A 27,244-nucleotide genomic window follows, 5' to 3' on the forward strand; every position below is an offset into this window, starting at 1 on the left:
AAGGCCGGTTGTTATTATCGCCGAAACGTCATACTCGAATTGTAAATGCTGTGGGTTTACTTTGCAACACACCAGTGTGCTGAACTAGCAACTAATTGGCACGTTTTGTTTACGACAAACCATACTAATTGGTTGTGTCGGGTGGTGGCGGGTTTATCGACACATTTACATTTACACGATCTAATCCAAAAAAAACTCTTATGGATATTGATTACTAAAGCCTATGTGTAAATTTTGCTTCTGTGAGTAACAACACCCATTGAACTCTATGCTACAGATATTTCTCTTAAAAATTTTAAGTAAAAAAACAACAGATCATAATCATAACACGCATGCGCAGATTCGACATTTTTAGAAAAGCATTTTATTTTGTTGTTACACAGCCATAGCAGCATCGAATAGCTTTACATTGTGATGGAGCATCATAGCACCATCATAATCCTTAATTATTGGTGAATTGTGTCATAAGTTGACATTACTTTTCCTGTAGGAGCTAAAATTATTATTACTGGTGATTAACTGTGAATAACCGAAGCAAAAAGAGATATCCATTGTAATTTATAGGAATACATTAACCCCCTCCCCTCTGGTCTTCACACCTGATTGGCTCTCAAATGACAACATTACATTTACCGCCTCAATTTAAGACTGAAATCGGAGGATTCCTCCACAATTGTGGCTGTCTCCTGATGAGGCTGGTTGTAATTACTGGCGAAACGTCACGGTACTCGAATTGTAAAAGTTGTAGGTTTACTCTCCAACACACAACCGGTTAGTGCTGAATTAGTAACTAATTGGCACGTTTTGTTTATGTAACAAACCTTACTAATTGGCTGTGTCAGATGGTGGGCGAGTTTAACTACACATTTATATTTACGCGATCTAACCCAAAAAACCGTACGTAGCCAACCGTGCAAATCATAATTACCTACATGAAGCGAATTCCAGCACAGCCATTATTAAAGAACTACAAATGATTTAAACGCAAGTGCTGCCAAAAGTGTTGTCTCCACTGTGACTGCAATGGGCTTACCTTTTCGAATAAAATGGGACAGTGTCAGCGCATTGGTTCTGGTTTGTTGTTCTGGGGCGGGGGGGGGTGAAGGTTCCATCTTTGGTGACATTCCATCTCAGGGTTTTTTCCCCAACTATCACTGACGCACGAACGCAGGTGGTGCAACAACAGCAAGCTCCATTAATCATGTGTCACATCTGGAGCTGTAAAAACCGTAAAGCATGAGTCATTGGATACCTAAAAAGCAGTGAAGCGTGAGTCATCTAAGCTTGGAAAGCCATTAAGCACGAGACATCTGATACTGGAGCACGTTCCCGCCCTGCAAATGTCAAGCAAAATCCACCACTGTGTTCATGCCTTTGAGCGCCAAAGGAATAAAAAAACACTGCCCCGATGGACACCGCGATTACGGCATGGTGAACAGGGTAGGCTGCATCGTCACGAACGGGAACTTGTACGTGTTTGGAAGGCCCTCGTGTTTGACGTTGTCGAAAGTCGACCACGAAAACGCGGGCAGTTTTCCTTCCATCGTTGGCCCATTGACCGCAGACGTCATGAACTTCTTTGCCATCCTCATGTCCGCCACCTGCTCAGGCATCAACAAATGATAGAAGTCACCGCAGCTCCTCTTCTGCTTGCTCCGGACACGACAAACAATGTCTGCATTTTAAACACGTAGTAGGATGTCGCGACCAATATCATCCATAAGAGGTTGTTTTGGGTTAGATTGTGTAAATGTAAATGTCATTAAACCCACCACCATCCAAAACAGCCAAAACTTGCCAATTCGTTACTATTTCAGCACACCGGTGAGATGGAGAGTAAACCGACTTCAAGATTTACAATGCGACTTCTGTGACGTTTCGTCGGTAATTACAACAACCAGCCTCATCAGGCGACATCCAGAGTTGTGGAAAAATCCTCTTGTTTCGGCCTTAAATGTTTCCGCATTTTACGCCAGGGCGATTTTTACGTTCGGGTGCGGTGTGATTTCCATCTTCTGTCACCCCGGTGCGGAGAGCCCGCTCTGCAAGCCGCACGGCACGCAGAAAATCACGAGCAACGGCGGCCGCGGTATCTAGGAAAATTGTTTACGACCCGCCACACGGACTCGTACCTTGGTGTCATAGCAGCCCACGGGGCTCCCTGTGTCAGGCTGCAGGTCATCGCGGCAGCAGATGGTGTTGCAGGGGTTCCCGGACGTGTAGCGATCCGTCTTGTACCCTTCGGAAACAGCGTTGCGGTGACGACCACTTCAGTTGTGGAACTCATGAAGTCCGAACCTTGCTTGGACAATTACACCAGGTACTAATTTGAGGCTGAGTCTACCTAGGGGAGGCCCAGTATTGGTTCGGATAATCGTCATCCGTGTTGGCTGTGAGCGAGAATCGAACTCGGGTTGCCGGGTTTATAGTTTTCTGCGAATGCTTTTACACGTGATTGTCGTACAGTTAGAGACCCAGATATGCAAGAAAAAGAATGCATTTTTTTGTCAATTTAATATATTTGTGAGTGGACGTCATCCCCACATAGGCTTAGAGCCACGTGACAGCCTCCTCCTCCAGCACGTGCAGGACAACAACAACCAGTCTGCCCGACAGGAGGCTAACTGCTACACTACCGCTCATTGGCACACGAGATCATGCATCATCCTTTGGACAATCATTTTTTTTCGCGCCAGGTAAAATACCTTCCGCCTTGTGTAGGGAACGGGATGGGGGGTTCAAGGGATGTGAGCGCTGCGCCACTTTCTCACGACACCGAGCAGAGATCAGGGACTGCCCACGGTTGTGACGAGGTAATACAGGGTGTCCGAACATGAATATACGAAAAATAAAGTTGTATTGTTTTTCCAGATAGTGACAGAAATTGTATATGAATATATGCATTATGCTCGTACGTTTTAGTTTGTTGTGAATGTCGATTGATTCTGTTTCAGGAGGAACCCCATTTTCTGATATAATGACAAGTCCACCCGTTCACCAGATAACACCATTATATTTTTTGTTATCTCTGGGTTTTACACTAGCAAACCTAGGGACCTTGAAGAACGCAAACATCGTATTGTTGATGCTGCTGTGTCATCATTCATCCCTACAGCATCCATCCCTACAGCTGTGTTTGAAAATCTTTAATCAGATTTTGAACGCCAAATGAGATTGATTATAGTGAACGATGGGCGACATATAGAGGTGTAATAATAGGTGTAATGATAATTCGCTAATCTTTAATCAATACAATTCACCTTTTAAATTATGTAAAAACGTAGACTTCTCTTACGTGTATTTATTTTAAATTTACAACAATTCAACGTGCTTTTTGGTATATTCATGTTCGGATACCCTGTAAAACGAAACTGCATGACCGCAATCACAAATTACTCGAGTGATACTGGCGAAGCAATGAGACTCATTGCAATGTTATACACACACTTTATACAAAGTAAATGTAAATTTCGATTTAAAGCTTTCGTGACTGCAGGGATTCATCTTCTTTGCTCTTTCGGTAAAGTCACGTAGAAGGGAAGTAATAAAATAATAAAAATAAAACATAATAAAATAATTCTCACGACGTTTCAGCCACAACGCAAGCAGCAGCAGCAAACTGCAGCAGCAGCAAACTGCAGCAGCAGCAGCAAACTGCAGCAGCAGCAAACTGCAGCTCCCTTTGATGCTGTTAATCCTGCATAATGCACATGCATATGTAGTACTAATCACATTCCTGCATTTCACATAAATATGCTGAATTCCTCTTGATATGCAAATTCCTTTGTCAAAGCGCCCAGCTTATATACATGCTCCAAGCTCGTGTGCTGTTTCATTCAGACTCTGTCGCCTCGACGGACCTGGTTATCACCTGAGGACGGCTGCTTGCGTTGTGGCCAAAACGTCGTGAGAATTTTTTTATTGTTTTATTTTTATTATTTTATTACTTCTCTTCTACGTCACTTTACCGAAAGAACCAAGAAGATGAAAGTAAATGTATTTAACGATTTAACTACGCAGACAATGTGCCTCCTTTGCGTATTTATCTCTCCACATAAAACTAGTTTTGTTGTTGCACATGCTCATGAGCCATACGGCCTCCTGGGAGTAAACATTTTCAGCGGCGTTGTTTTAAGACACGAAAACTGTTCAAGTGTCTCATCAGCAGAGTGGGGCTTCATTCAAACAATGCTGGTGCCCAGACGTTTATGGGCAAACGCTCTTTTATGGCAGATATCGGTCGTAGTTCGATGCACAACTATACTGTATACTACATAATGATGACTTTTGTGTGTATATAATTGTTCAATCAAAGAATTCGGCAGAATATGTATATCTAATCTCATGATGGATATTTAACACGTAGGCTTTCGTGACCAATATTATCCATAAGAGATGTTTTGGGTTAGATCGCGTGACTATAAATGTGTTGCTAAACCGGCCCACCACCCGACACATCCAATTAACAAAGTTTGTCACGAGGTCTAATGTTTGCAGACTACATCGGTATTTTATTGTTGTTTATCCAGAAAACACTTTCTCAAGAAGTTCCTGCAAATTTTTGTTTTCAATAGGGGGCGATCGTTGCTGCGTTCAATCTCAACCGAGTCATTTGCAGGCAATGTTTCAGGCATTCAGATGTGTTGGGCAATACCACCGTGTATGTTTTTTTTTATAATTAAGCAATGGGAGGAAAACAGAGAATCTACAGCAAACGCTTACAAAATATACACGCTTTGCTCACAGGGGGAGAATGTACAGACTCCACTCACTCACTAGAACAGGGGGAGAACGTACCGACTCCACTCACTCACACTGCTGACGAGGGGGAGGACATAGAAACTCCACTCACTGTATAACAGGGGCAGAACATACACACACCACAGAGAAAGCTGTTCTGAGTGGGTAATCAAAGATAGTCCCCTTCTTGCTGTAAGGCACGTGTGTTAACCTCTTCGCCACCACCCTGCTGCCCAAAGCGTGGTATGAGAGTGAGTTGTAAACAAAACAACTTAGTTTTGTATAAAGTTATGCAGTACCGTTGTACCGCAGCACTGCCTTGAGAGACTCCACATTCCTGATCTTGCTCTGATCGCGACGGAAAATCTTGGCGCGCGATGACAGCTGATGGGAGTATTCGTTCCCCATATAGTCATTCAGCCTCTGGTATCCGCCCAGCTCGTATATGGACCTGTAGAACGGGATGTTGTAGGAAGCCCAGTACCCTGTTGCGCGGTGAGACAAAAGACAGGGGCGCCTGCCGTTGGCGCATTCACAAAACCAGAGGCAGCTTCTGCGTGAATTACATTTCACAAAGAGGACTGCAGAGCTCGGGCAATCGTTGGCTGCCAGCTCATCACGTGGCTGTTGCCTTTCTCGTTTATCTGTGATTCCTCCTCCGAGCACCTCGAGTCGTCCTCTCTCTCTCTCTTTGATAGTGAGTAAACACGTTTGCGGTAGCTGCGCTTTACAAATTGTTATCATAACTTAACTGATGTCAAACTGAACAATGATCACACATCATAGATGAGCCACGGCTAAAAATCAGGTAAGGCTCAGCTGATGGCCCTTCGCCATCAGACAGGTAACGCCACAGACTCATTACCGCATCTCCGATCAGGGGTGTAACTACCTATTTAAATGGGGGGGGGGGGGGGGGGGCTATGCAAGACTCACTTTTACTGAAATAGCTAAGGATGTTTTTAACCCGTATACAATGATATGTAGGCTATAACTATTTATATTTTTTTAATTGCACCGTGTAATGGGTTTAGAGAAAGACAGACTCACAGTGACAGTGTTAATAAAAACGATTTAAAGGAACAATACTCACAATTACGTTATCGTGCGTGTTGCGTTCACGCCGACCACATCGCACTAGGGATACCTCAAAGGGCAACTTTCTGCTGCTCTATCGATGCGATAGCCAGATGCGTTAGTCGAGCTTGGTCCACGGTAGACCGCAGGTTATTATTAAGGAATATCTTTTTTCTTGAAAAAAATTCTTAACATTGTTCCTACTCGTTTATCTGTTGATTCGGGGCCCCTTGTGGCCGACTAGGCACCATGCGTTGCATGACGCTGCCACAAACCCTCAACCAGAATAGCACCCTGTCTCTGATTAACGCGGTTGGCTACCAACAGTGCGAACTAACAAAATATTTTAACAATAGAATGATAATAATAATAGATTTGACCCTTTCTGGTAATAAAAACAGGAGGTGTTAAGACGTTCCAACACCAAATAGATACATATTTCAAGGCATCGTCTGCATTCAACACGCGTACTTGTGGAAAGTATGCAAACATGCTCTGATAATATATGCATTGTTTTTTTAAACTGATTAGCCTACACCAAAGCCAGCCTGGTGCAGCCTTGTAGCTATTTGACGTTTGAAGATCTTAACACCTGTTTTATTGCCAAAAAAGGTAAAACTTATTCTTATCGCTTCATCATTTTGAAACTGACAAAATGGACCCACAGATAAGTTCAATATACTGATAAAAACAAAGATCCCCCGAATAGCCTAAACAGACTGTCGGGGCAAGTGCTGTCAGCGAGTATCACCTATGAAGGCCGGCACCGTACGAGGGGTTGGGCGGTCAGCATCAATGATAAAGCGCGAGACAGTGGTTTACGATATGGTTAATCATTTAGGTTACATGGCCACAATCACATACCTTAGCTTGTCTTTACGAGTCTCTGTAGGTCTATATGTGTCTTTATGTATCTCTAGGAGTTCCTATGTATTTATTCGTGTCTGTTTGGGTTTCCTATGTGGTCCATAGTTTTGGGTTGTATGGCCACAGTCACACGGCTGTGGCTTCGTCTTGAATTTTCCATTCATGAAGGCGATGTGCACACCGGCCTGTTGATGTTCCGATGCAGTCGACGGTTACACCGGTGTTTTCATCAGTGGCGAGATGTTAACTACCTCGCCTGGTAAACAGGAGGCCATGGGTTCAAACCCGATCCCGACCCTGACGCCTGATGTATATTTTGAGTTTGCATGTTCTCCCCGTGGTCGTGGGGATTTTTCTCAGGTTCTCCAGTTTTTCCCTCCACATTTAGAAACATGCCTTTAGAGTATTTGGCTGTTATAAATTTCCACGTGATAAGCCACTTCGTGGAGCTATAATTTGTGATAGCCAGGTCGCGTCTGAAAAAGAGCTATATAGCTCAGTGGGCGTTCTTACCTGGTCAAATACAAAATACTTTAACCGTTTATAGTTTAGTTTTAAAGGAGAGAATGTCAAAGCCAGGAGGTGTGACTGTATAAAGGGGGGTGTGTCAGTGGCATGCGCACTGCGCAATGAGTCTCGTTCACACGAGTTTGATTCTTGGCCATGACTATCATCGGTGGTGGAACTATTTTTTTAAGACGAGCGATCCTGCGCGAGATGTAATGAGTCAGCCTCGTACTGTTCCGACTTACGAACCGTCTGACTTACGAGCAGGCCTCAAGAAATAATTATGTCCGTAAGTTCGAGGAATGCTCGTACATTGTTAACAGACACGCACAGCACTGATGAGAGTGGGTACCGTTCCGCAGGATGTCGGTTTGGTCAGCGGAGTGAACCAGCGTCGGCATCTGTTCCACCACGTACAGGGCACCATCATGAATGCCTACGCCCAGCTCAATTTTGTTCAGATTCAATATCATGTACTGGTTGTTGTAGGTTCCTGAGGATACACAACAGAGGGGAATATTTTGCCAGCGTCAGTAATCACCCTTTGGTTTTTAAGCAGCATCGCGTTGCACAAAGTGTGTATAACGGTCACTGAGCAATCACGGACAGGCAAGCTGGAAGGTAGCTAGCTGGCGCCGTCAACAAAATTACTCAGCTCTGCAGTCGTCTACGTATCAAGAGGATTGGTTAGCCAGAAATACCGCACCGAATCGCAAGGCCCTTTCTCACGAAGGGTCCCACCAAGTTTTCACAAGAGAGAGATGTTGCCGTGTGTGTTTAATCACACCCGAGTAATTTGCAGTGCAATTTATTACATTTGGGATTATTTGGCCAATGCCAGTTAAATAGTGTGTAAAACGAAACTATAAACTAATTTTATTTCACCAGGTAAGGCCCATTAAGCTATATAGCTTTTCTACAGAAGCAACTTGGCCACAAACGTTAGCTCAACGAAGTGGTTTATTACGTGGAAATTTATAGCAGCCAAATACTTTAAAAGCATGATGATTCTAAATGTGGAAGGAAAAACCGGAGGACCCGGAGAAAAATCCACGTGTCCACAGTGAGATCATGCCAACTTCAAATAAAGCGGCATCACAGTCGGGATCGAACCCACGACCTCCTGTATACCAGGCGAGGTAGTTAACATCTCACCACTAGGGCGCCCCGAGTGTGTGTTTTAGCTATGGGAGGGAAACCGGAGAACTGAGAGTAAATCCATGAACAACAGAGGGAAAGCACGCAACCCCTGTAGGGCAAGGTGTCCGAGTTGGGAATCGAACCTAGATGCTTCAGTAGGGAGTAGATAAGATTAGTATGCCCTTTGCTCTACGTGCCTTTTCCTGGAAATCCAAGGGAGTTTCGCAACATTTGTCTGATCCACTCACTCTTTGCTGCCTCCACACGTGTTGGATGGCAGGCCACATGGATTGCCACTAGAGTCCAGCTAGATGACATCCATTAAAACCCTGTCCTATAACAGCACATTTATTATTCATTAGGTTACTAGTTAAGCTACAAAAACATATTTTAACGACCCTAATATTTACACGGGCCCAGGCCGCCATCAACCCAGCAATTGAACATCGACCAACGATCTCCTGGTCTCCAGAGCAATGACTCAATCGATCCGGACGGCTTTCTGCGTCGAATTTGTATTTTCTCCACCTATTCTGCATGGGTTCCCTCCAGGTTCTCTGGTTTTCTGTCATAACTAAGACAAATAAAATATACTCACGATGTAACTGGTATTGGCAAACATATCCCAATGCTGAACAATCAATCTGCAAATTATTCGAATTGGCGTTACCCTTTTCGGCCACAATGCAGGTGTTAAGATGTCCCCGGAAGCATGAAGACATTCTCATTGGGCAACATTCATTTGTAAGGCAATTACCCAAAGATCTGCGATCTGTTGAACAGATGTATTAGTGCCATTACAAAATAAGATAAAAATCAGCCACGCGTCCGTTTGTTTGTTCACGATTCCTAGGTTTCGTACGGAACTTGGTTCAAAAGCGTTTCATGTATTTGCTCTGAAGTTTTGGAACCAACTGGCTTGTGTCCTCTCTGGGGATCACCACTCTGTCATCACTGTACTCTCTTCAAAATACATTATTGAGGTCGCAACAATACAAATGTGAACGTACGCAAGATCATTTCGTTTTATTTACTTGATATATTTTTTTATATATTTTTTCCTCTTCATTAACTCTTGCTGCCGTGTTTGTCTTCTGGCCGAGTCGGATAACAAACTTCTAATTCTGATTCAAGCAGCACACATGCTTGTGGTACAACATGCATGCAAACAAACATGCTTGGATGATGCATTGTTCTTGAAATCGATTTGCCGTCACCCGAGGCAGCCTCCTTTATATTTGGCCTTGTCTCACCACCGTTGTTGAACCGAGAGAACGCCAAAAATGTGAACAGCACAAAAGCAACGCAGACATAAAACATATTAAAATAGCTCGGGTTGTGCAGTTTAGGATCCCCATAGATATTACCACCCTACTTGGAGAACTTGGCATGACCCTCCTGACAAAAGAGTTTTGAGACTCGGTACGAGTATGCAGGACACCCGCACTGCTCGGGTAAATAATGGAGATTTGTGGATGTGCCTAACAAGGACCTCATCAGTAATACATCTGTCCAGGTGCCTGGCTTCGACCTCCAAAGGCCCCAGTGGGTTCAGTTGAACCGCATCTGGTGTTACGAAGGGGTGGTGTGTGCCGCTTCTGAACCATTGATGGGGCGTACTACGACAGGAGACCGTGGCACACCATCGACTCCAGCTGTTAAGTCCGTCAGAGTGTGCCGGGAGGACTGGTTGTTGTTGCTCTGCACGTGCTGAAGGAGGAGGTGGCTGTCACATGGCTCTGTGGCTACGTGGTGCTGACATCCACTCACAACTCATTGGTTCTTTCGGTAAAGTCACGTAGGTATAAAATAAAATAAATTAAATCACGACGTTTCGATTGCAACACAAGCAATCATCATCAGGTGGGAAACCCATAGCAAGAATTATTTTTTTGCTGAAGTGGGAGAGAGATGCCGTGGGAAGAGGTTATATAGGTAAGAGAGGGGGGAGAAGCAAGGGAGGGGGTAGGGGGAGGGGAGCGTTGCGTGGACGCTAGGAGAGTGACGTGAAGCTGGACGGGGGGGAAGTGGGCGGGGCTGGAAGTGGGAGGCTGAGATAGCTGCGGGTGCGTGGGGGGGGGATGCAACAACAACGCCACTCACAACATTTATAACATTGACAACAGTGGCGGCTCCTGCAAAATCTCTCAGGGGGGGCAAATGTCTGGATGATTGATAAGGATAAGGTCCACCCATGCAATGGATAAATTAACAGCTTAAGCATGTAAAGGCAACTTCACTTATTTAATATTAATGAAAAATAAATTGACTCTTACAATACATCTTGTTTGTTTCTATACTCACTATTAAAACAAACCACTCAAGTTTAGTTTATTAAAGATTCCACTAGGTGGCGATAAATTATATTGTTGAGTGAAACGTACTTACGTATGATGACGTAAGCACGTATGATGACGTAAGCACGTTAGGGCTTGCCCTCCCGGAAGCCATAGAGAATGCATTGGAGCGCCCCCGTTCGAAAAAAAACATCTTTGAATGTAAGTCTATGGGGCCACTCGGGGCGATTCTCAGCCGGAGTGAAATCGCCCAAAAAGAGGCGGTACTCCACAGAACGTGACATGACGCTGATTGGACTATATCCAGAGGCACAGTGACGGCTAGCGTGACTCTGTGGTTCAATGACATTGGTGGTGCGTCGCCCAATCGCCCTAATGAAGAAACCGCCCCTGATTGACAAGCATATTTTTTTGGCATATTTGGCGCTCTAACTGTATGGCAGTCACGTGTAAAATCATTTTCTGAGTAAATAAATGAATATGCATTACCCGAATTGTGCTTGGCTAAGATTTCGCCCCACTGTTTGCCGTCGCGAGCGAGCACGTTGGCCGTGCGCACTCTCTGCCACGACAGCAGGGCCCGGGGCGTGATGTCGTCGAAGAGGTTCTGGTTGTAGTTGACGATCGTTGTCTGGAGCATCACCAAGCCGCTGCTCAGCAGGTAATAGTCGTCGAGTGATGACAGGAAGCCTGCGGGGAAAGGGCACCAGTGGACGCAATCCCCGGGGGGGGGGGGGGGCGGTTCGGGTTTACGACGGCCAGAATTCCAGGTGATAATAGAAGCGCCCTGCCATCGCGTCTGATAAATATAATCAGGGACACAGCCACGATGGCCGAGGCAACGTTTGCTTCGTGTTGTCTCCGTTGGAGCATTTCATCTCCTGCTCACGTAAATGATGCCACTACTACAACAAGGTAGACGATATTACTTTGTAAGAAACGTAGCACTACAAATAATCGATCAAATCAATCGACTATCGAAATTTTTTTTTGGTAATTAAGTAACCATTTAACATGTATGCTTTCGCGACCAACATCATCCATAATAGAGGTTTTTGGGTGAGATCGCGAAAATATATGAATGTGTCGTTAAAACAAACGGAGTACGACGTTTGTGCAAGAGCGCAGAAAGGTGGTCACCACATCTACGCCTCTATATAAGGAACGAAACAGTAAGACTTCTCTACAATTATGGCTGTGGCCTAATGAAGCTAGTTGTAATTACTGGCGAAACGTCGTGCTCTGATTGTAAATGATGCGGCTTGGCTCTCCAACACACTGGTGTGCTGTGTTAGTGACGAACTGGCCACGTTCTGTTTACGTGACAACCCGTACTAGTTGGCTGTGTCGGGTGGTGGCGGGTTTTAACGACACATTTATATATTTACGCGATCTAACCCAAAAACCTCTATTATATAAGTAACCATTGTGCATTAAAGTCGGCAGGTGCTGGGGCATCTTTCGCATGGATTAATAGCAGTAGACCAAAGATGCAATTTCAGATGTTGTTATCCACTCAGTTGTCTGTTCAGAAGCAGAGTCGATGTCGTCCATCCCTCCTTTAAATGAGTGAAGACAGCAGCAGCGGCGGAGTGTTCATGATGGTGGTCGATGGTTTGGGATTTGTGGCCACACTCGCAGGCCGCCGAATATTTCATGCGTAATTCGTGCATCAGGTGGCCGCATCGGCCACACGCCCCCCTCCCCCGATCCCGTTTCAGAATCAGAATATCAGATTTATTTATACTGGAGGAGAAATCCGATGGTATATGAAGCTCTTTTTCACAGATGTCCAGTAGGGGCACGGGGTAAGAATGTTAAAACAACAAACAATACAAAACACGATCGTAGTGCAAAGTACAAGAAAGGTAAACAAATAACTCAAATACATACAAATGAAAGTAAACCACCCCCATCCTACCAGGCAAAGTCCACTGATATATTAACTAATAATTCAGAAGCAACCTGGCCACAAATGATAGCTCAATATAGTCGCTTATCATTTGGACATTTATAGCAGCAAAATAATCAAAATAATCTCAGTCGATGGTCGGAACATTGGCAGCGTGCAAGGTTGAAACCGGGGAGGGTCGACCAGTAGATTGCCCGTACGAGAGACGTTCATTTTTGACGTCGGTCACAGTCCAGACTCTCGCTTCCTCCATCTCTCTCGCCTTCGTTTGTAGTTGTGGTGTGAGGCATGAGACAATTCACAGTTTGGGAAACTCGACGATGATGATGAGTGATCGCTGATGTGGCGTCGCTGATTCCCACCCACATTCACACATGCGCATGCCGACTCAACTCATGATCAAATTGTTGTTGTGTGCAATGCTGGTGATGCCACCAGCACCACCACCACACCTTGATAACAACCACTTTCTACCTTCTGCCAGATCACACAGCTGCTGCACAGGAGAGTGCAGCACTCCAGTGGATAGGATATGTTATCTGCCTTGTCTGGTATACAGATCATAGGCTCGATCCCGACCCTGACGCCTGCTGCACATTTGGAGTTTGCATGTCTTTTTTCATGTGGTCGCGTGAATTTTTCTCCCGGTCCTCCAGTTTTTTCCCCTCCACATTTCGAATCAACATCACGCATTTAGAGTATTTGGCTACTGCTATAATTTTCCACGCGATAAGGGGGCGTCCAGAAATGACGTCACGTTTTTTTGGACGATTTTTTACCCCCCCCCCCCCTTTCGTCACACGGCGTCACAAAACGTCAGACCCCCCCTCAAATATAATGTCACAAAGTTCTGCCTCCCCCCCCCTCAAAAAAAATTAAACACGCTTCAAATATCTTTAAACTGTTGTCATTGTAGTGCGTATTTAATATGGCGCTGCACTCTGATGTATGAGAAAACATTTATTAAAAAGTATATTTAATTAAGTAGAACGTGTTGTCTATATTTATTTAAAGTTGCGCATTTTGATATGACGTCACATTTCTCACCCCCCCCCCCCCTCGTCACACATCGTCACAAATGATCCCCCCCCCCGCCCCAGGTGCGTGACGTCATTTTTGGACGGCCCTTAAGTCACTTGGTTAAGCTATCATTTGTGATGGCCAAGTCGCTTCTGATAAAAAGCGCTACACTGCGTCATCATCAAAGATTAGCTCAGTCGACCTTACCTGGTATAAAGAATAGTTTAGTAGTTAGGTTTTTGTGCCCTGACCGTCTCATCCCACCATCCACTTATGTCTTCTCTTACCCTTGAACATCGATCTATGATCGCGTGGAGGCCACTCCAATATTTGCCCCGGTAACAGACCCTCAACCATCTCACATCCGTCGCTTATCCAGCACAACAGTTCTGTTTTGTCCCGAATCCTTTTTAAAATACTCAGTGGGAAAGATTTGCACGAGTCTTTGTTGGGCGCAAGAATGCATGCACATGCGCGTGTATGTGTGCAGTGGGGAGCAGTGGCGTAGCGTTTAGCGTGCTGCACTACGAACCCTGCCACCCGAGTTCGATTCACGCCCGTTGCCAACTCCAGTGACGTTTATCCGAACCGGTCCTGGGCCTCCACTAGGTTGACTCAGCCTCAAATTAGTACCTAGTGAGCTGTGTAAACATCGCTACTGGGGAGACAAATTTGGTCGGGCGTGGTGCTGGCCACCCACCCCCTCGTGTGCCGTGCCGGCTTTCATAGGTGTTTCCTAACATAACTTGCCCCAACAGTCTATTAAGGCTACACAGGGGACCTTTGTCTTCGTTTGGTGCAATGATTTTGGTGTCCCTATGGCAGCCGAGTGCACGCTGCCCAAACGCGGTTGTTGCTACGCCGTGAGCATCACGCGGCATTAGCCGGGGTGGGGGGAGGTCTCCTCACCAGGGTAGCTGCTGAACGATGATTTGGGCGCGGCCGCAGCGACTTCTCGCAGGTTGAAGTCCCAGTGCTTGAATATCCGCGACGTGGCCGAGTACGTGAACCAGCTCGAGTGCCCGAAGAGGACGTTCTCAAAACCCGGCGTCACCTGCCATAACACAAGTCCCCAAGAAGTACGCGTGTCTGAGTGTGGGTGTGATCGGCGCTCATTTAGGGAGTGGCTCGTGTCGCGGAGAGCGCGCTGAGCTATGAATTCGGCCACCCGAGTTCGATTTTTGCTCACGGCCAACACCAGTCAACCCAGCCTCACATGAGTACCTGGTGTGGTGTGTAAACATCGGCACAGGGGAGACAAAGGCGTTTGGGTGTGGTGCTGGCCACCCACCCCCTCGTGTTGCATGCCGGCCTTCATAGGTGCTACTCGCTAACAGCACTATATGTATCCCTATGTCTATGAGCCTTTATGATATCTCTGGTTTTACTATACAGTCCATAGTTTGGGTTGCATGGCCACAATCGCACTACTGTGGCTTGTCTTCATTTTTTTCATTTGTGGAGAACATGCACGCATCGGACCTGCTGATGTTCTGACGCGGCTGATGGTTACAAACTGTTTTTTTTTATTTAACCAGACCTCGGTTGACTAAGAAATGAGTTAGGGTCCGCGTGTGAGAAAAGGTAGTGGGAACAAACCCTATCTGAGACCCCCACCTAATCACTTTCCAGATTTGAGCATTGCCACCATGGGATTGAAAGTCAGCTCACCGAGCCGACCTCCGTAAGGCTGACACACCGCACGGACACGGAGCACCGGCACGGACACGGGCGTGGTGCAGGCTGCCGCCCATAAAACTGCACCTCATAATGCGGCTGTGTGTGGTTAAAAAGGTATTGTTTTTTTACACAATCAGATTGTGCTAGCCCAATACCAAATGGGCTAACCCCTGATTGCAAATAGTGCTGTAAAGCGCAAAGACAACGCGATAAAGGAATCCGCGTCTAATGGAAATCCCACAGGGCAGAACGCGACTCCGCCCCGCCCCCCCCCCCCGTGTCAAAGAATGACGACGCTAATGATTTTTAACAAAATTTCTTAAAAACCCTTCAAGTGACCCGTGTGTCTTTAACACACTTTCCCACACAGTCCGCTAACCATATTGTTTCAGGACATTCAAACCGACATTTATTTGAGTCTAAGAGTTGGAATTCGGTGTTAATACGCATGAAAACGTGATGCGTACGTGTTTGCGCTGGGGTTGATGGCCATCACCTCGCTACGCTTGAGAAACCCGGTTCACCGTCGGTTGAATGACGTCAATCGGGAGACAGGATCTAAGTGGTGCCACCTCAGAGCTGTCGCCTTTATTTGTTTATCTTCTTGGTTCTTTCGGTAAAGTCACGTAGAAGGGAAGTAATAAAATAATAAAAATAAAACATAATCAAACAATTCTCACGACGTTTCGGCCACAACGCAAGCAGCCGTCCTCAGGTGAAAACCAGGTCCGTCGAGGCGACAGAGTCTGAATGAAACAGCACACGAGCTTGGAGCATATATATAAGCTGGGCGCATTGACAAAGGAATTTGCATATCAAAAGGAATTTAGCATATTTATGGGAAATGCAGGAATGTGATTATTACTGCATATGCATGTGCATTATGCAGGATTAACAGCATCAAAGGGAGCTGCAGTTACTGCTGCTGCAGTTGCTGCTGCTGCTGCTGCTGCAGTTTCTGCTGCTGCTGCAGTTGCTGCTGCTGCTGCACTTGCTGCTGCTGCTGCAGTTGCTGCCTTATCCATTTTAATATAACACTATGTATTATTCTACCCACCCTAATGTGTATCACACTGCTATATGTTTACTATACAATTACGACACCATACATTACTCTGCACACTGCACCATGCCAGTGAGTGGAACGCGGTCTGAAAGTCACCGTAAACGTGAACACAATCAGTTAAGATCCGAAATGGTTTATTACGTCCTTCCAATGATTGCTAAGCCAGAATCCATCTTCTCGGTTGAAATTGTCTCTGTGTTTGTATATGTGGATCGCCTCATGAACGAATCTCTCATGATAGCCAGATGGCTTGCAGAGAACCTCTGTCTTGGCTCACATGACATTGACTTCTCCAAGACAGAGGTTCTCTGCAAGCCATCTGGCTATCATGAGAGATTCGTTCATGAGGCGATCCACATATACAAACACAGAGACAATTTCAACCGAGAAGATGGATTCTGGCTTAGCAATCATTGGAAGGACGTAATAAACCATTTCGGATCTTAACTGATTGTGTTCACGTTTACGGTGACTTTCAGACCGCGTTCCACTCACTGGCATGGTGCAGTGTGCAGAGTAATGTATGGTGTCGTAATTGTATAGTAAACATATAGCAGTGTGATACACATTAGGGTGGGTAGAATAATACATAGTGTTATATTAAAATGGATAAGGCAGCAACTGCAGCAGCAGCAGCAAGTGCAGCAGCAGCAGCAACTGCAGCAGCAGCAGAAACTGCAGCAGCAGCAGCAGCAGCAACTGCAGCAGCAGTAACTGCAGCTCCCTTTGATGCTGTTAATCCTGCATAATGCACATGCATATGCAGTAATAATCACATTCCTGCATTTCCCATAAATATGCTAAATTCCTTTTGATATGCAAATTCCTTTGTCAATGCGCCCAGCTTATATATATGCTCCAAGCTCGTGTGCTGTTTCATTCAGACTCTGTCGCCTCGACGGACCTGGTTTTCACCTGAGGACGGCTGCTTGCGTTGTGGCCGAAACGTCGTGAGAATTGTTTTATTATGTTTTATTTTTATTATTTTATTACTTCCCTTCTACGTGACTTTACCGAAAGAACCAAGAAGATGAATCCCTGCAGTCACGAAAGCTTTAAATCGAAATTTATTTGTTTAGTTTATTTATTTTACCAGGTAAGGCCCCATTGAGCTCTGTAGCTCTTTTCAGAAGCGACTTGGCTATCACAAATGATAGCTCAACAAAGTGGCTTATCATGAGGAAATTTATTGCAGCCAAATACTCTAAACGAATGGCTACCTCGAGTCTAGCAATACAGGAGTCCCTCGGTTAAGTGACACCAGTTAACGGTTTTTAGGTTAACGTTTCGCCTCCCATAGGGACCCCATGGTTTCCACTAACGTTAAAATGTTGAATAAAGGGCAGGTGTTTACATTGTGCACGCGGGCGGAAATTTCGGCTAATTCGAGTGCACGTAAGTGGGGCTGAGCCACGCCCTCAGCCAATCAGCGACGCCCATTTGAGCCGTTTAGACCTCGACTGTCTTTGTTTAACATTATACTTTTCTGTTTTGGTAGTGGAAAATATCCCTCTTGCAGACTCAGTGATGTTTACCTTTGTTTAACTTATAAGTGCATTCGATTAACAGTTATTTCGGTTTAGAGTAGTTTTGTGCAACGGATTAACGTTAACCGAGGGACTACATTGTAAGGGTAACTGAAAAGCCAATTTGTCCTATGCCGAGAAACATTTACATCTATCGTTCATAAACCCAACGCTGTGTAATGTAGCACATAGTTGCCGATGCCACGGTCCAGATTTATATCATTTACAGCAAGATTAGCAACTGAATATTTGCGTTGAAACTTAAAACGTGTCATGTTGCGTTATATAACCAGCGTGATGAGCATGCGTGGCAGTGAATGAAGCCCTGAGCTGAAACTGTCCCCCAGGATATGTCTGCTTAAACAATTTATCTGGTAGATCTCAACGTTTTATTATTATTATTTTTTACGAAAACAGATGCTTTTCTATTTTGGTGGTGAGGTGTTGACATTCGCATCTAACATTGAGAAGCGCCTGGGTTTGATTCCCAGACTTGGGTGCCATTGGTGCGTGGAGTTTGAATGTATGTATGTTGAACTTCTTTCGCACCATATATAGCCAACCGTGCTAATGTATGTGTAGTGTAATAGCGTTGGCTGGTTGACAGCAGCGGCAACTGTGGTGGATAGATAGTACACATGCCGGTAAGGGTGTGCACGGGGTGTAGGCAGAGGGAGGAACTAGGGTAAGGGTCACGGAGGACCCCGTCTAGAGGCCCCTGGAACCTGCTTGCGGGTTCGAGAAGGGAGGCGTGGTCAGGGCAGAGCCATGCCACGCTGGTAGCATAAGAGCCGAGAGCGGGGGGGCTCGTGGCTGCCGGTTCTGGGAATGGACTCGTCTCGTCGTTGCTGTCGTCTCGTCTCTGTCGTCGCTAAACGTCTCCGCTAGATTTTGTGCTACAAATGATAGTACTTGGCTATCTCACTCAGTGTTAGACGGCTAGTGTAATGTACAGGCTACGCTGAGCTACTGTGGAGAGTGTGCGGATGAGACCGTGAAAGTTGTTAATAAAGAAAGTGCCTCCTAGAAACTCTGTCTCTGAATCGTTGACACTACATATGTATGTTGAACGTCATTTGCACGATACATAGTCAACCGTGCTAATGTATATATGTTGAACTTCTTTTGCACCATACATAGCCAACCGTGCTAATGTATGTATGTTCAACTTCTTTCACACTGTACATATCCAACCGTGCTAGTGTATGTGTACTGACATCGCGGGATGTCACTGTGTGGTGCCGGCCCTCGAGAGGCACGGCGTGCGATGTATTGACATCGCGGACACCACTTGGATGTGGGTGCAGTACCGGCTCTAGAGTGGCTCGGTGAGTGCTGATAGAGAGCGCTGGTTGGCACCACGCTTGGCGTGCAGTGCCAGCCCCTACAGGTTAGGGTGTGGGAGTGCTGGCCATGGGAATGGGGTTACTAAGGGCCGTGGCACTCTGGTTGACCCCAGAGGTCACGTGACCGATTAAGTATACACAGGGGCCTCAAATGGGGGATAGGGATGTTCACGTGTCAGGGTCAAGATCCTGCTCGAGGATTGTAGTAGGTGGTCATGGCCAAGGGCGGATCCGGCCACGCATCAGAGGATATAATTCGGGTCTCCCAGAGGGACCGGCACTGTTGTTCTTCCTGAAGAAACCTTCGTCTACGTTCTACGTCCTCCAGTCTCCAACATGTGGACCGGGACCCAAGCTGTGGTCCTGTCCGTTGTAGGTAGTTACGGTGTAATTAGCGTAGTTAGCCTGGTGGTCACCACCATAGGTTCCTATTCTGTTAATGGGTAGTTACCCCGTCTGTTGGTGTTCATAAATGTGTTGCTTCCAAAGAGTATGTCTGCAACTTAGTTGAACTCACTACAACTGGTGTCGGAAGTGGCTAAACATTATTTTAGTAGGCTAGCCGACTTAGGTTATGTTTACATGAAGCAAACCACGTACCAGGACGTCGGACGACGAGGACGACGACCTCATCCCTCAAACAGCCCCAGGGATGACTACGCCGGAGAAGGGAAGTGAGGCGCCATCAGCGGAGCAGTGCATCGACCGTACACGCGACGGCTCACCGCCGTCAGGGAGGGAGTGCCGCACAGCACACTCCCGCCTCGCTGAACTCCTCCAAGCCGCGGCATCCATCATCACGGAGCTCCACCGTGAGGAGCCAGTGGGGGAGGAAAGAGCAATGGAGCCGCGTAGGGTGGAACATTTCCCAACATCAGGGAACCTCCGTGGAGCAGCTCACACATGCGGCCGCCATTTTGCTTGAGGAGTGGAGCAAGGAGCCCGCCAAATCTGAGACTGCGTCAAGTTCACCCGTTGACTTTCCATTTCTTCAGCGATGACTGCCATTTGTTCAAGAATTTACTGCCATCAGAGACGACTGGGTGGCTTCAAGCGCAGATTTTTGACGAATGGTGACTTGAGGGGGTAGACGGAGGCACTGAGTGCGCTGCCCGCCGTGCTGGACGACTATGCCTTGGCAGCGTTTCTCACCATTCCGCCACTGGAGAGGGCCACGCTGCATCAAGCATTTGCTCAAATGGCAACCATTTACGAACCACCATCAGATGTGCGCCATAAGTTTGCTGCGTGGAGGAGGGGGGATGCCGAGATGCCCCTCGCCTTCCGTAGCACACTATTTGCGCTAGCAAAGGCTGCCTTTCAAGATGGACCACGACGGAATCGACTCACTGGTCCTCGAGAGATTGTTGGCGTTGGCAAAAGACCTCCACATCGTCCTGCCAGCCTCGATGACTTATCTTCATTCAAGGTTGCAAGATGCATCCAGGTGCACCTGCTCTTGCAATGACATAAGGGGTTGGCGGCGTGTACTGCTCCTCGTGAGGCGCATGATACACCCAAAGACGTGGAGCCCGTCCAAGCCTGCGCAGCGACTATCATTTCCAAGTTGACTTTTTAAATTTTGACCCCTAAATGTCGTACCCTATGCCACATCGAGGCCTTGTGCTTTACCACAAATGGCGGCTCATTGAGCATCATTGGGAAAATATCAGCGGAGGTGTGCATTGGTAATATCAAATTGATGGGACCAGTTCTTGTATCAATGTCCCTTGCTTACTCGAGACTAACTTTTTAGGGAAGATGCCCCTAAAAATTCTGATTTATCAAGGGTACCTTGAGTGACCATCGGGCTGCTGAATCAACGTTTTGCCTTCTCCCACTCGATTGTGCATGGCCAATGATACCGTACAAGCACTTACAACTAAGACCGTAAAGATTCCCCCTGGCGTGCAAATGTTGGTTCCTTTCCGGTTGCTCAAACCGCGAGACCAGGCGGCGACTACAGGAGGAATCCTCTTGGGTCCTTCAAAGAAGGCCATTCGTGCGTTGACTTTAGTAAGGTCCCAGACTCTGGTATCCAACGATCAGGAACCCTTCATTCAAGTCCTTAATGCAGGGTTAGAAACGTCGGTCATTCAAGAGGGCACCATGCTAGCTCATGCGTCACCTGCACTACATGAAAATAGCATTGTTGCAAGTGTGGGGGTCGCGTCGGATATGCCGCTGAAACAGGATTCTGATGAGAAATGGTTGGATACGCTGTGTTCGGAAAATGCAGAATTGTCCAAGTCCCAGAGGGGTGAGTTGAGGGTGCTCTTGCGTGAATTCTCAGATGTCTTCAGCAAGGGTAAATTTGACATTGGCTGCACTACACTTTTGAGTCACCACATCGATACGGGAGATGCCGCTGCCATCCGGGAGAACCCCTCCCGGCTGAGCCCTACAGAAAAAAAACACGTACGGCTGGCTGTTGATAAATTATTAGCAGCTGATATTATTTTGCCATCCACCAGTCCGTGGGAAGCCCCGATTCTTCTTGTTAAGAAGCAGGATGGTAGTTTGCGCTTCTGTGTTGACTTCCGTAAGCTTAATAAGATCTCCGTAAGCTTAATAAGATCTCCGTGGTTGACGCGTATCCTCTTCCTCAGATGGACGATTTCCTCAATGCTCTAGAGGGAGCACATTATTTTTTGACTTGACCTCCTATCCGGATTTTGGCAGCTGCCTCTAGATGATGTCTCTAAGCCCAAAACAGCTTTTCCTACACCGCAGGGCTTATTTGAATTTAATTGGCTTCCGATGGGTCTTCATTCTACGGCGGCTACGTTCCAACAATTAATGAAACTGGTTTCTACTGTTCTCCAGTGGGACTCATGCCTGATATATCTTGACGATGTTATCATCTTAAGCCGTACGTTCAAAGAGCATCTGAAATTACTGTGTGCTGTCTTTCTTAAAATTTGTGCGGCGAATCTCAAATTTAAACCACAGCAGTGTCACCTGTTCCAAAAATCTGTTCCATATCCCGTGTGTTGGTGTTAATAAATGTGTTGCCTCCAAAGAGTATGTATGCCACTCAGTTGAACTCACTACAGTGAGGGAAAAAAGTATTTGATCCCCAGCTGATTTTGTACGTTTGCCCATTTACAAAGAAATGATCAGTCTATAATTTTAATGGTAGGTTTATTTGAACAGTGAGAGACATAATAACAACAACAAAATCCAGAAAAACGCATGTCAAAAATGTTATGAATTGATTTGCATTTTAATGAGGGAAATAAGTATTTGACCCCTCTGCAAAACATGACTTAGTACTTGGTGGCAAAACCCTTGTTGACAATCACAGAAGTCAGACGTTTCTTGTAGTTGGCCACCAGGTTTGCACACATCTCAGGAGGAATTTTGTTCCACTCCTCTTTTCAGATCTTCTCCAAGTCATTAAGGTTTCGAGGCTGACGTTTGGCAACTCGAACCTTCAGCTCCCTCCACAGATTTTATATGGGATTAAGGTCTGGAGACTGGCTAGGCCACTCCAAGACCTTAATGTGCTTCTTCTTGAGCCACTCCTTTGTTGCCTTGGCCGTGTGTGTTGGGTCATTGTCATGCTGGAATACCTATCCACGACCCATTTTCAATGCCCTGGCTGAGGGAAGGAGGTTCTCACCCAAGATTTGACGGTACATGGCCCTGTCCATCGTCCCTTGGATGCAGTGAAGTTGTCCTGTCCCCTTAGCAGAAAAACACCCCCAAAGCATAATGTTTCCACCTCCATGTTTGACGGTGGGGATGGTGTTCTTGGGGTCATAGGCAGCATTCCTCCTACTCCAAACACGGCGAGTTGATTTGAAGCCAAAGAGCTCCATTTTGGTCTCATCTGACCACAATACTTTCACCCAGTTGTCCTCTGAATCATTCAGATGTTCATTGGAAAACTTCAGACGGGCATGTATATGTGCTTTCTTGAGCAGGGGGACCTTGCGGGTGCTGCAGAATTTCAGTCCTTCACGGCGTAGTGTGCTACCAACTGTTTTCTTGGTGACTATGTCCCAGCTGCCGTGAGATCATTGACAAGATCCTCCCGTGTAGTTCTGGGCTGATTCCTCACCGTTCTCATGATCATTGCAACTCCACGAGGTGAGATCTTGCATGGAGCCCCAGGCCGAGGGAGATTGACAGTTATTTTGTGTTTCTTCCATTTGCGAATAATTGCACCAACTGTTGTCACCTTCTCACCAAGCTGCTTGGCGATGGTCTTGTAGCCCATTCCAGCCTTGTGTAGGTCTACAATCTTGTCCCTGACATTCTTGGAGAGCTCTTTGGTCTTGGCCATGGTGGAGAGTTTGGAATCTGATTGATTGATTGCTTCTGTGAAGAGGTATCTTTTATACAGGTAACAAGCTGAGATTAGGAGCACTCCTTTTAAGAGTGTGCTCCTAATCTCAGCTCGTTACCTGTATAAAAGACACCTGGGAGCCAGACATCTTTCTGATTGAGAGGGGGTCAAATACTTATTTCCCTCATTTAAATGCAAATCAATTTATAACATTTTGACACGCGTTTTTCTGGATTTTGTTGTTGTTATTATGTCTCTCACTGCTCAAATAAACCTATCATTAAAATTATAGACTGATCATTTCTTTGTCAGTGGGCAAACGTACAAAATCAGCAGGGGATCAAATTCTTTTTTCCCTCACTGTACATATGTGTAGTGACATCGCTGGATGTCAACAGGCTGTGGGTACAGTACCGACTCTAGAGGGGCATGGCGTGCAGTGTAGCTACATCGCCGGATACCACAATGATGTGGGTGTAGTACCAGCCCTAGAGGGGCCCGGTGTGTGCTGAATAATAGTGCTAGATGGCACCACGCTTTAAGTGCAAAGCCGACCCTACAGGACAGGATATGTGAGTGCCGGCCGAAGGAAGAGGCTATGTGAGGCCATGGCACTCGGGTTGACCCGGGAGGACACGTGACCGGTTAAGTTGACAAAGGGGCCCCAAAAGGAGGCTAGGGGGGGTCATGTGATTAGGACCCAGATCCTTCCCAAAGATTCTGGAAGGTAGACGTGGCCAAGGGTGAAGGCGACCACGCCACAGAGAATATAAGCTGTGTCCCGAGAGGGACCAGGGCTATTGTACATCATGGAATAAACCCTTCGTCTATGTTCTCCATTCAACGAGTCTCAAACACATGGACCCAGGCTGAAGTCATTGGTCCCGGTCCGTAGTAGCAGTTACGTTGGAACTAGTGTAGTTAGCCTGGTGGCCACCACCATAGGTTGTTATTCTCTTAAGGGTAAGTTACCCCGTGTGTTGGAACGAAATAAATGTGTTGCCTCCGAGTTTACGTCTGCGACTCCGTTGAACCAATTACATATGTATGTTTGACTTCTTTCGCATTACATAGCCATCCATGCTAATGTATGTATGTTGAACTTCTTAAGCACCATACATAGCCAACCGTGCCCATTGAATGTTCTCCCCCTTCTGCACAGGTTCTCTCTGGGATCTCCAGTGTCCTGCCACGGCTAAATAAAAACGTAAACTGTATCTAGCATCGGCCCAAAACCTCCCACTGCTGAAAACTCACATGCAAATCACGTAATCAGGATCACACACAGCAGCAGCAATAACATCACCCTCGACTGCGCAAAGAGTCGTAAAGCTTTATTAGGCAAACGAGCAGAATCATATCTACGGGACCTTTTTTAGCAGTATAAAGAATGATCAAAATAGGTTTTACCCGTTCTGGCAATAAAAGAGGTGTTAAGATGTTCAAACACCAAATAAATATCTTTTTACATGACAATACGTCTGCATTATCCACAAACTTGTGGCAAAACGTGCAAACAAAAATGCTCTGATAACATACGCATTGTCTTTGAAAATGATTGGCCTACACCAGAGACAGCTTTCTAATGGCCTAATCTCACCAGTGTTAGACTAGAGAAACGCCAAGAGGCGAACAGTATGAAGACAATGCACGTATCAGAACACTTATAGCTCGGGTCGAACTGATTGACCTACACCAGACAGTCTTCTTAAGCAGAATCATCATCAGCAGAATAATAAAATGACTACATATTACTCAGTGTGGTGCAACAGGATATGAACGGCTGCGGGGTGGACGTGGAGATGAGAGCAAAGAGAGAGAGAGAGAGATGAGAGCAGAGAGAAACACACAGGAAGGCAGAATACCTCACCACACGGGCACGTGGACCAAGGACTGTTGTTACCTTGATGATAGCTGAGCAGTGGCCATTCCTGAGCGTGTACCTCCGGATGTCGCCGGACGTCATGGCGCCAAACCCTCGCGCTTGCTGAGGTGACAGCTTGTTGACGAGATCGATGATGTCACCAATGCCGTTCAGGTAGTGGAAAGCGAATTTGGGCAGAGGCTGCGGGCAATCAGAGCAGTGACAGGCTACAGGTTTCACATTTCTCGATATAACTTTGCTCGGACCCGAGCTATAAGTGTTCAGAGACTTGCATTGTCTTTGTACCATTCAGCTTTTGGCGTTTTAAAGTCAATGCATGTATTATCAGAACATGTTCATTTGCATGTTTTGCCACAAGTATGGGCAGTTAATTCAGACTTGATGCCTTAAACAAGTATAACCCGTAAAAACAAAGTTTTTCACTATAAATCCTTTATATGCGTGGCGGCTAGAGTCCTCTCGTCCTCTGGCTTGAGATGGCTGCCACCTATGGGTCAGATGATTGTCTGCCATTATTAAGCAATTGGTAATTAAATATTTAATTTGTTTTCCCTAAACAGTGTAAAATTTTGGAAAAAAATTTTCATGAACATTAATTGTCTCGCACAACGAGTCTGTGTGCAAAATGTCAGCTCGTTTGGATCACGGGAAGTGGGTTAAAAAAACGACCGAAAGATTTGCACGGTCGCACGCAAGCACGCAAGCAAGCAAGCAAGCGAACTTAATATAAAGGATTAAAAAAGGTATCGATTTGTAGTTTGAACCATCTTAACACCTGCTTTTTTGCCAGAAAGGGTGAAAACTTATTCTTATTTTTTCATCAGGTTTCACATCGCTCGTCGGTGGCACGAGTGCCAGCACTTATCTGCTCAACCATTCCCTGTTGTGCTAAACTGACGACCGTAATCTGTGCAGCCTAACGCGAGCTGTCGTGCCAGCGAGCAAGCTACGAACATGGCAAGCAGTGGCGGCTACGCACGGTGGCTACCTGTAGCCCGGCACTTCCTGAAGGTAGTGAGGGGTTGGTGGATCACTGCACAAGCGCTATGTAAAAATTCCCTCTCCTTGGGCATCGACGTGCCATTCCCTGGCGTGTCAGGAGATGGCTGCACAGCAAGTGGACTAATCGCTATCTTTCTCCATCTGTACGGGGATGGAGCATTGCCTGCTCACATTATTCGGTTTTCTCAGGGTGGTCCGGTTTCGTCCTACTTGTCCAATAAACACAACTCATCATGAATTGGCTGGAAACATCTTACAATAAATACCCAATGCAGGACCGACTCAGTGTGGCTCTCCCGGATAGATAGATAAAGCAATTGATTATGAAATATGATGAAAAATAAGAATAGGTTTAACCCTTTCTAGCAATAAAACAGGAGGTGTTAAGATGTTCAAACACCAAATATATACCTTTTGCAAGTTCTCAAGTCTGAATTAACCACACATACTTATGGCAAAACATGCAAATAAACATGCTCTGATAATGTACGCATTGTCTTTGAAACTGATTGGCCTACACCAGACACAGGCTTCTTGTCTAACCAGTGTTAGACCAGAGAACGAAAAAAGTCGAACAGTACAAAGCAATGCAAGTATCACGGCACTTATAGCTCGGATCGAGTAGTCATATCTAGATATTACGAGTACATGTCACTGATTAGTATATCTATATGTAATGAGAGCGCCATCTCCTGTATTATGTGGGGCGTTACTTGTTATGCAGTTATGGTTTATCTATGCTAGGGTTTATATCTGGAGCAAAGGTCGGGGGGGCTGATCCACCCGGGAAGCCTCTGGAACGTTCCTGAAAGTTCCAGGAAGGGCGTGGCCAGAGGCGGGGCTTAGCCGCCTGGGAGCACATATAAGCGGGGGCCGGAGCAAGGT

At 46.1% G+C, this 27,244-nt stretch overlaps 1 protein-coding gene across 1 annotated transcript in view; it reads right to left on the bottom strand.

Annotated features, from left to right (window-relative positions):
* Positions 1 to 341: 341 nt before the first annotated feature.
* The window catches only part of LOC133358629 (phospholipase B-like 1), a 40,792-nt gene continuing 13,889 nt past the window's right edge, over positions 342 to 27,244 (bottom strand). The window contains exons 5-11 of the mRNA XM_061577014.1: positions 25,376 to 25,537; positions 14,470 to 14,614; positions 11,118 to 11,318; positions 7,544 to 7,684; positions 5,040 to 5,225; positions 2,133 to 2,239; positions 342 to 1,601 (exon numbers count right to left, since the gene is read on the bottom strand). Of these exons, the coding sequence (XP_061432998.1) occupies positions 1,422 to 1,601; positions 2,133 to 2,239; positions 5,040 to 5,225; positions 7,544 to 7,684; positions 11,118 to 11,318; positions 14,470 to 14,614; positions 25,376 to 25,537 (1,122 nt within the window). The 3' untranslated portion in view covers positions 342 to 1,421. The remainder of the gene's footprint in view (positions 1,602 to 2,132; positions 2,240 to 5,039; positions 5,226 to 7,543; positions 7,685 to 11,117; positions 11,319 to 14,469; positions 14,615 to 25,375; positions 25,538 to 27,244) is intronic.

Source organism: Lethenteron reissneri, chromosome 63 (assembly GCF_015708825.2).
Source record: "Lethenteron reissneri isolate LAM-NWPU_2019-01 chromosome 63, ASM1570882v1, whole genome shotgun sequence".
Classification (NCBI taxonomy): domain Eukaryota; kingdom Metazoa; phylum Chordata; class Hyperoartia; order Petromyzontiformes; family Petromyzontidae; genus Lethenteron; species Lethenteron reissneri.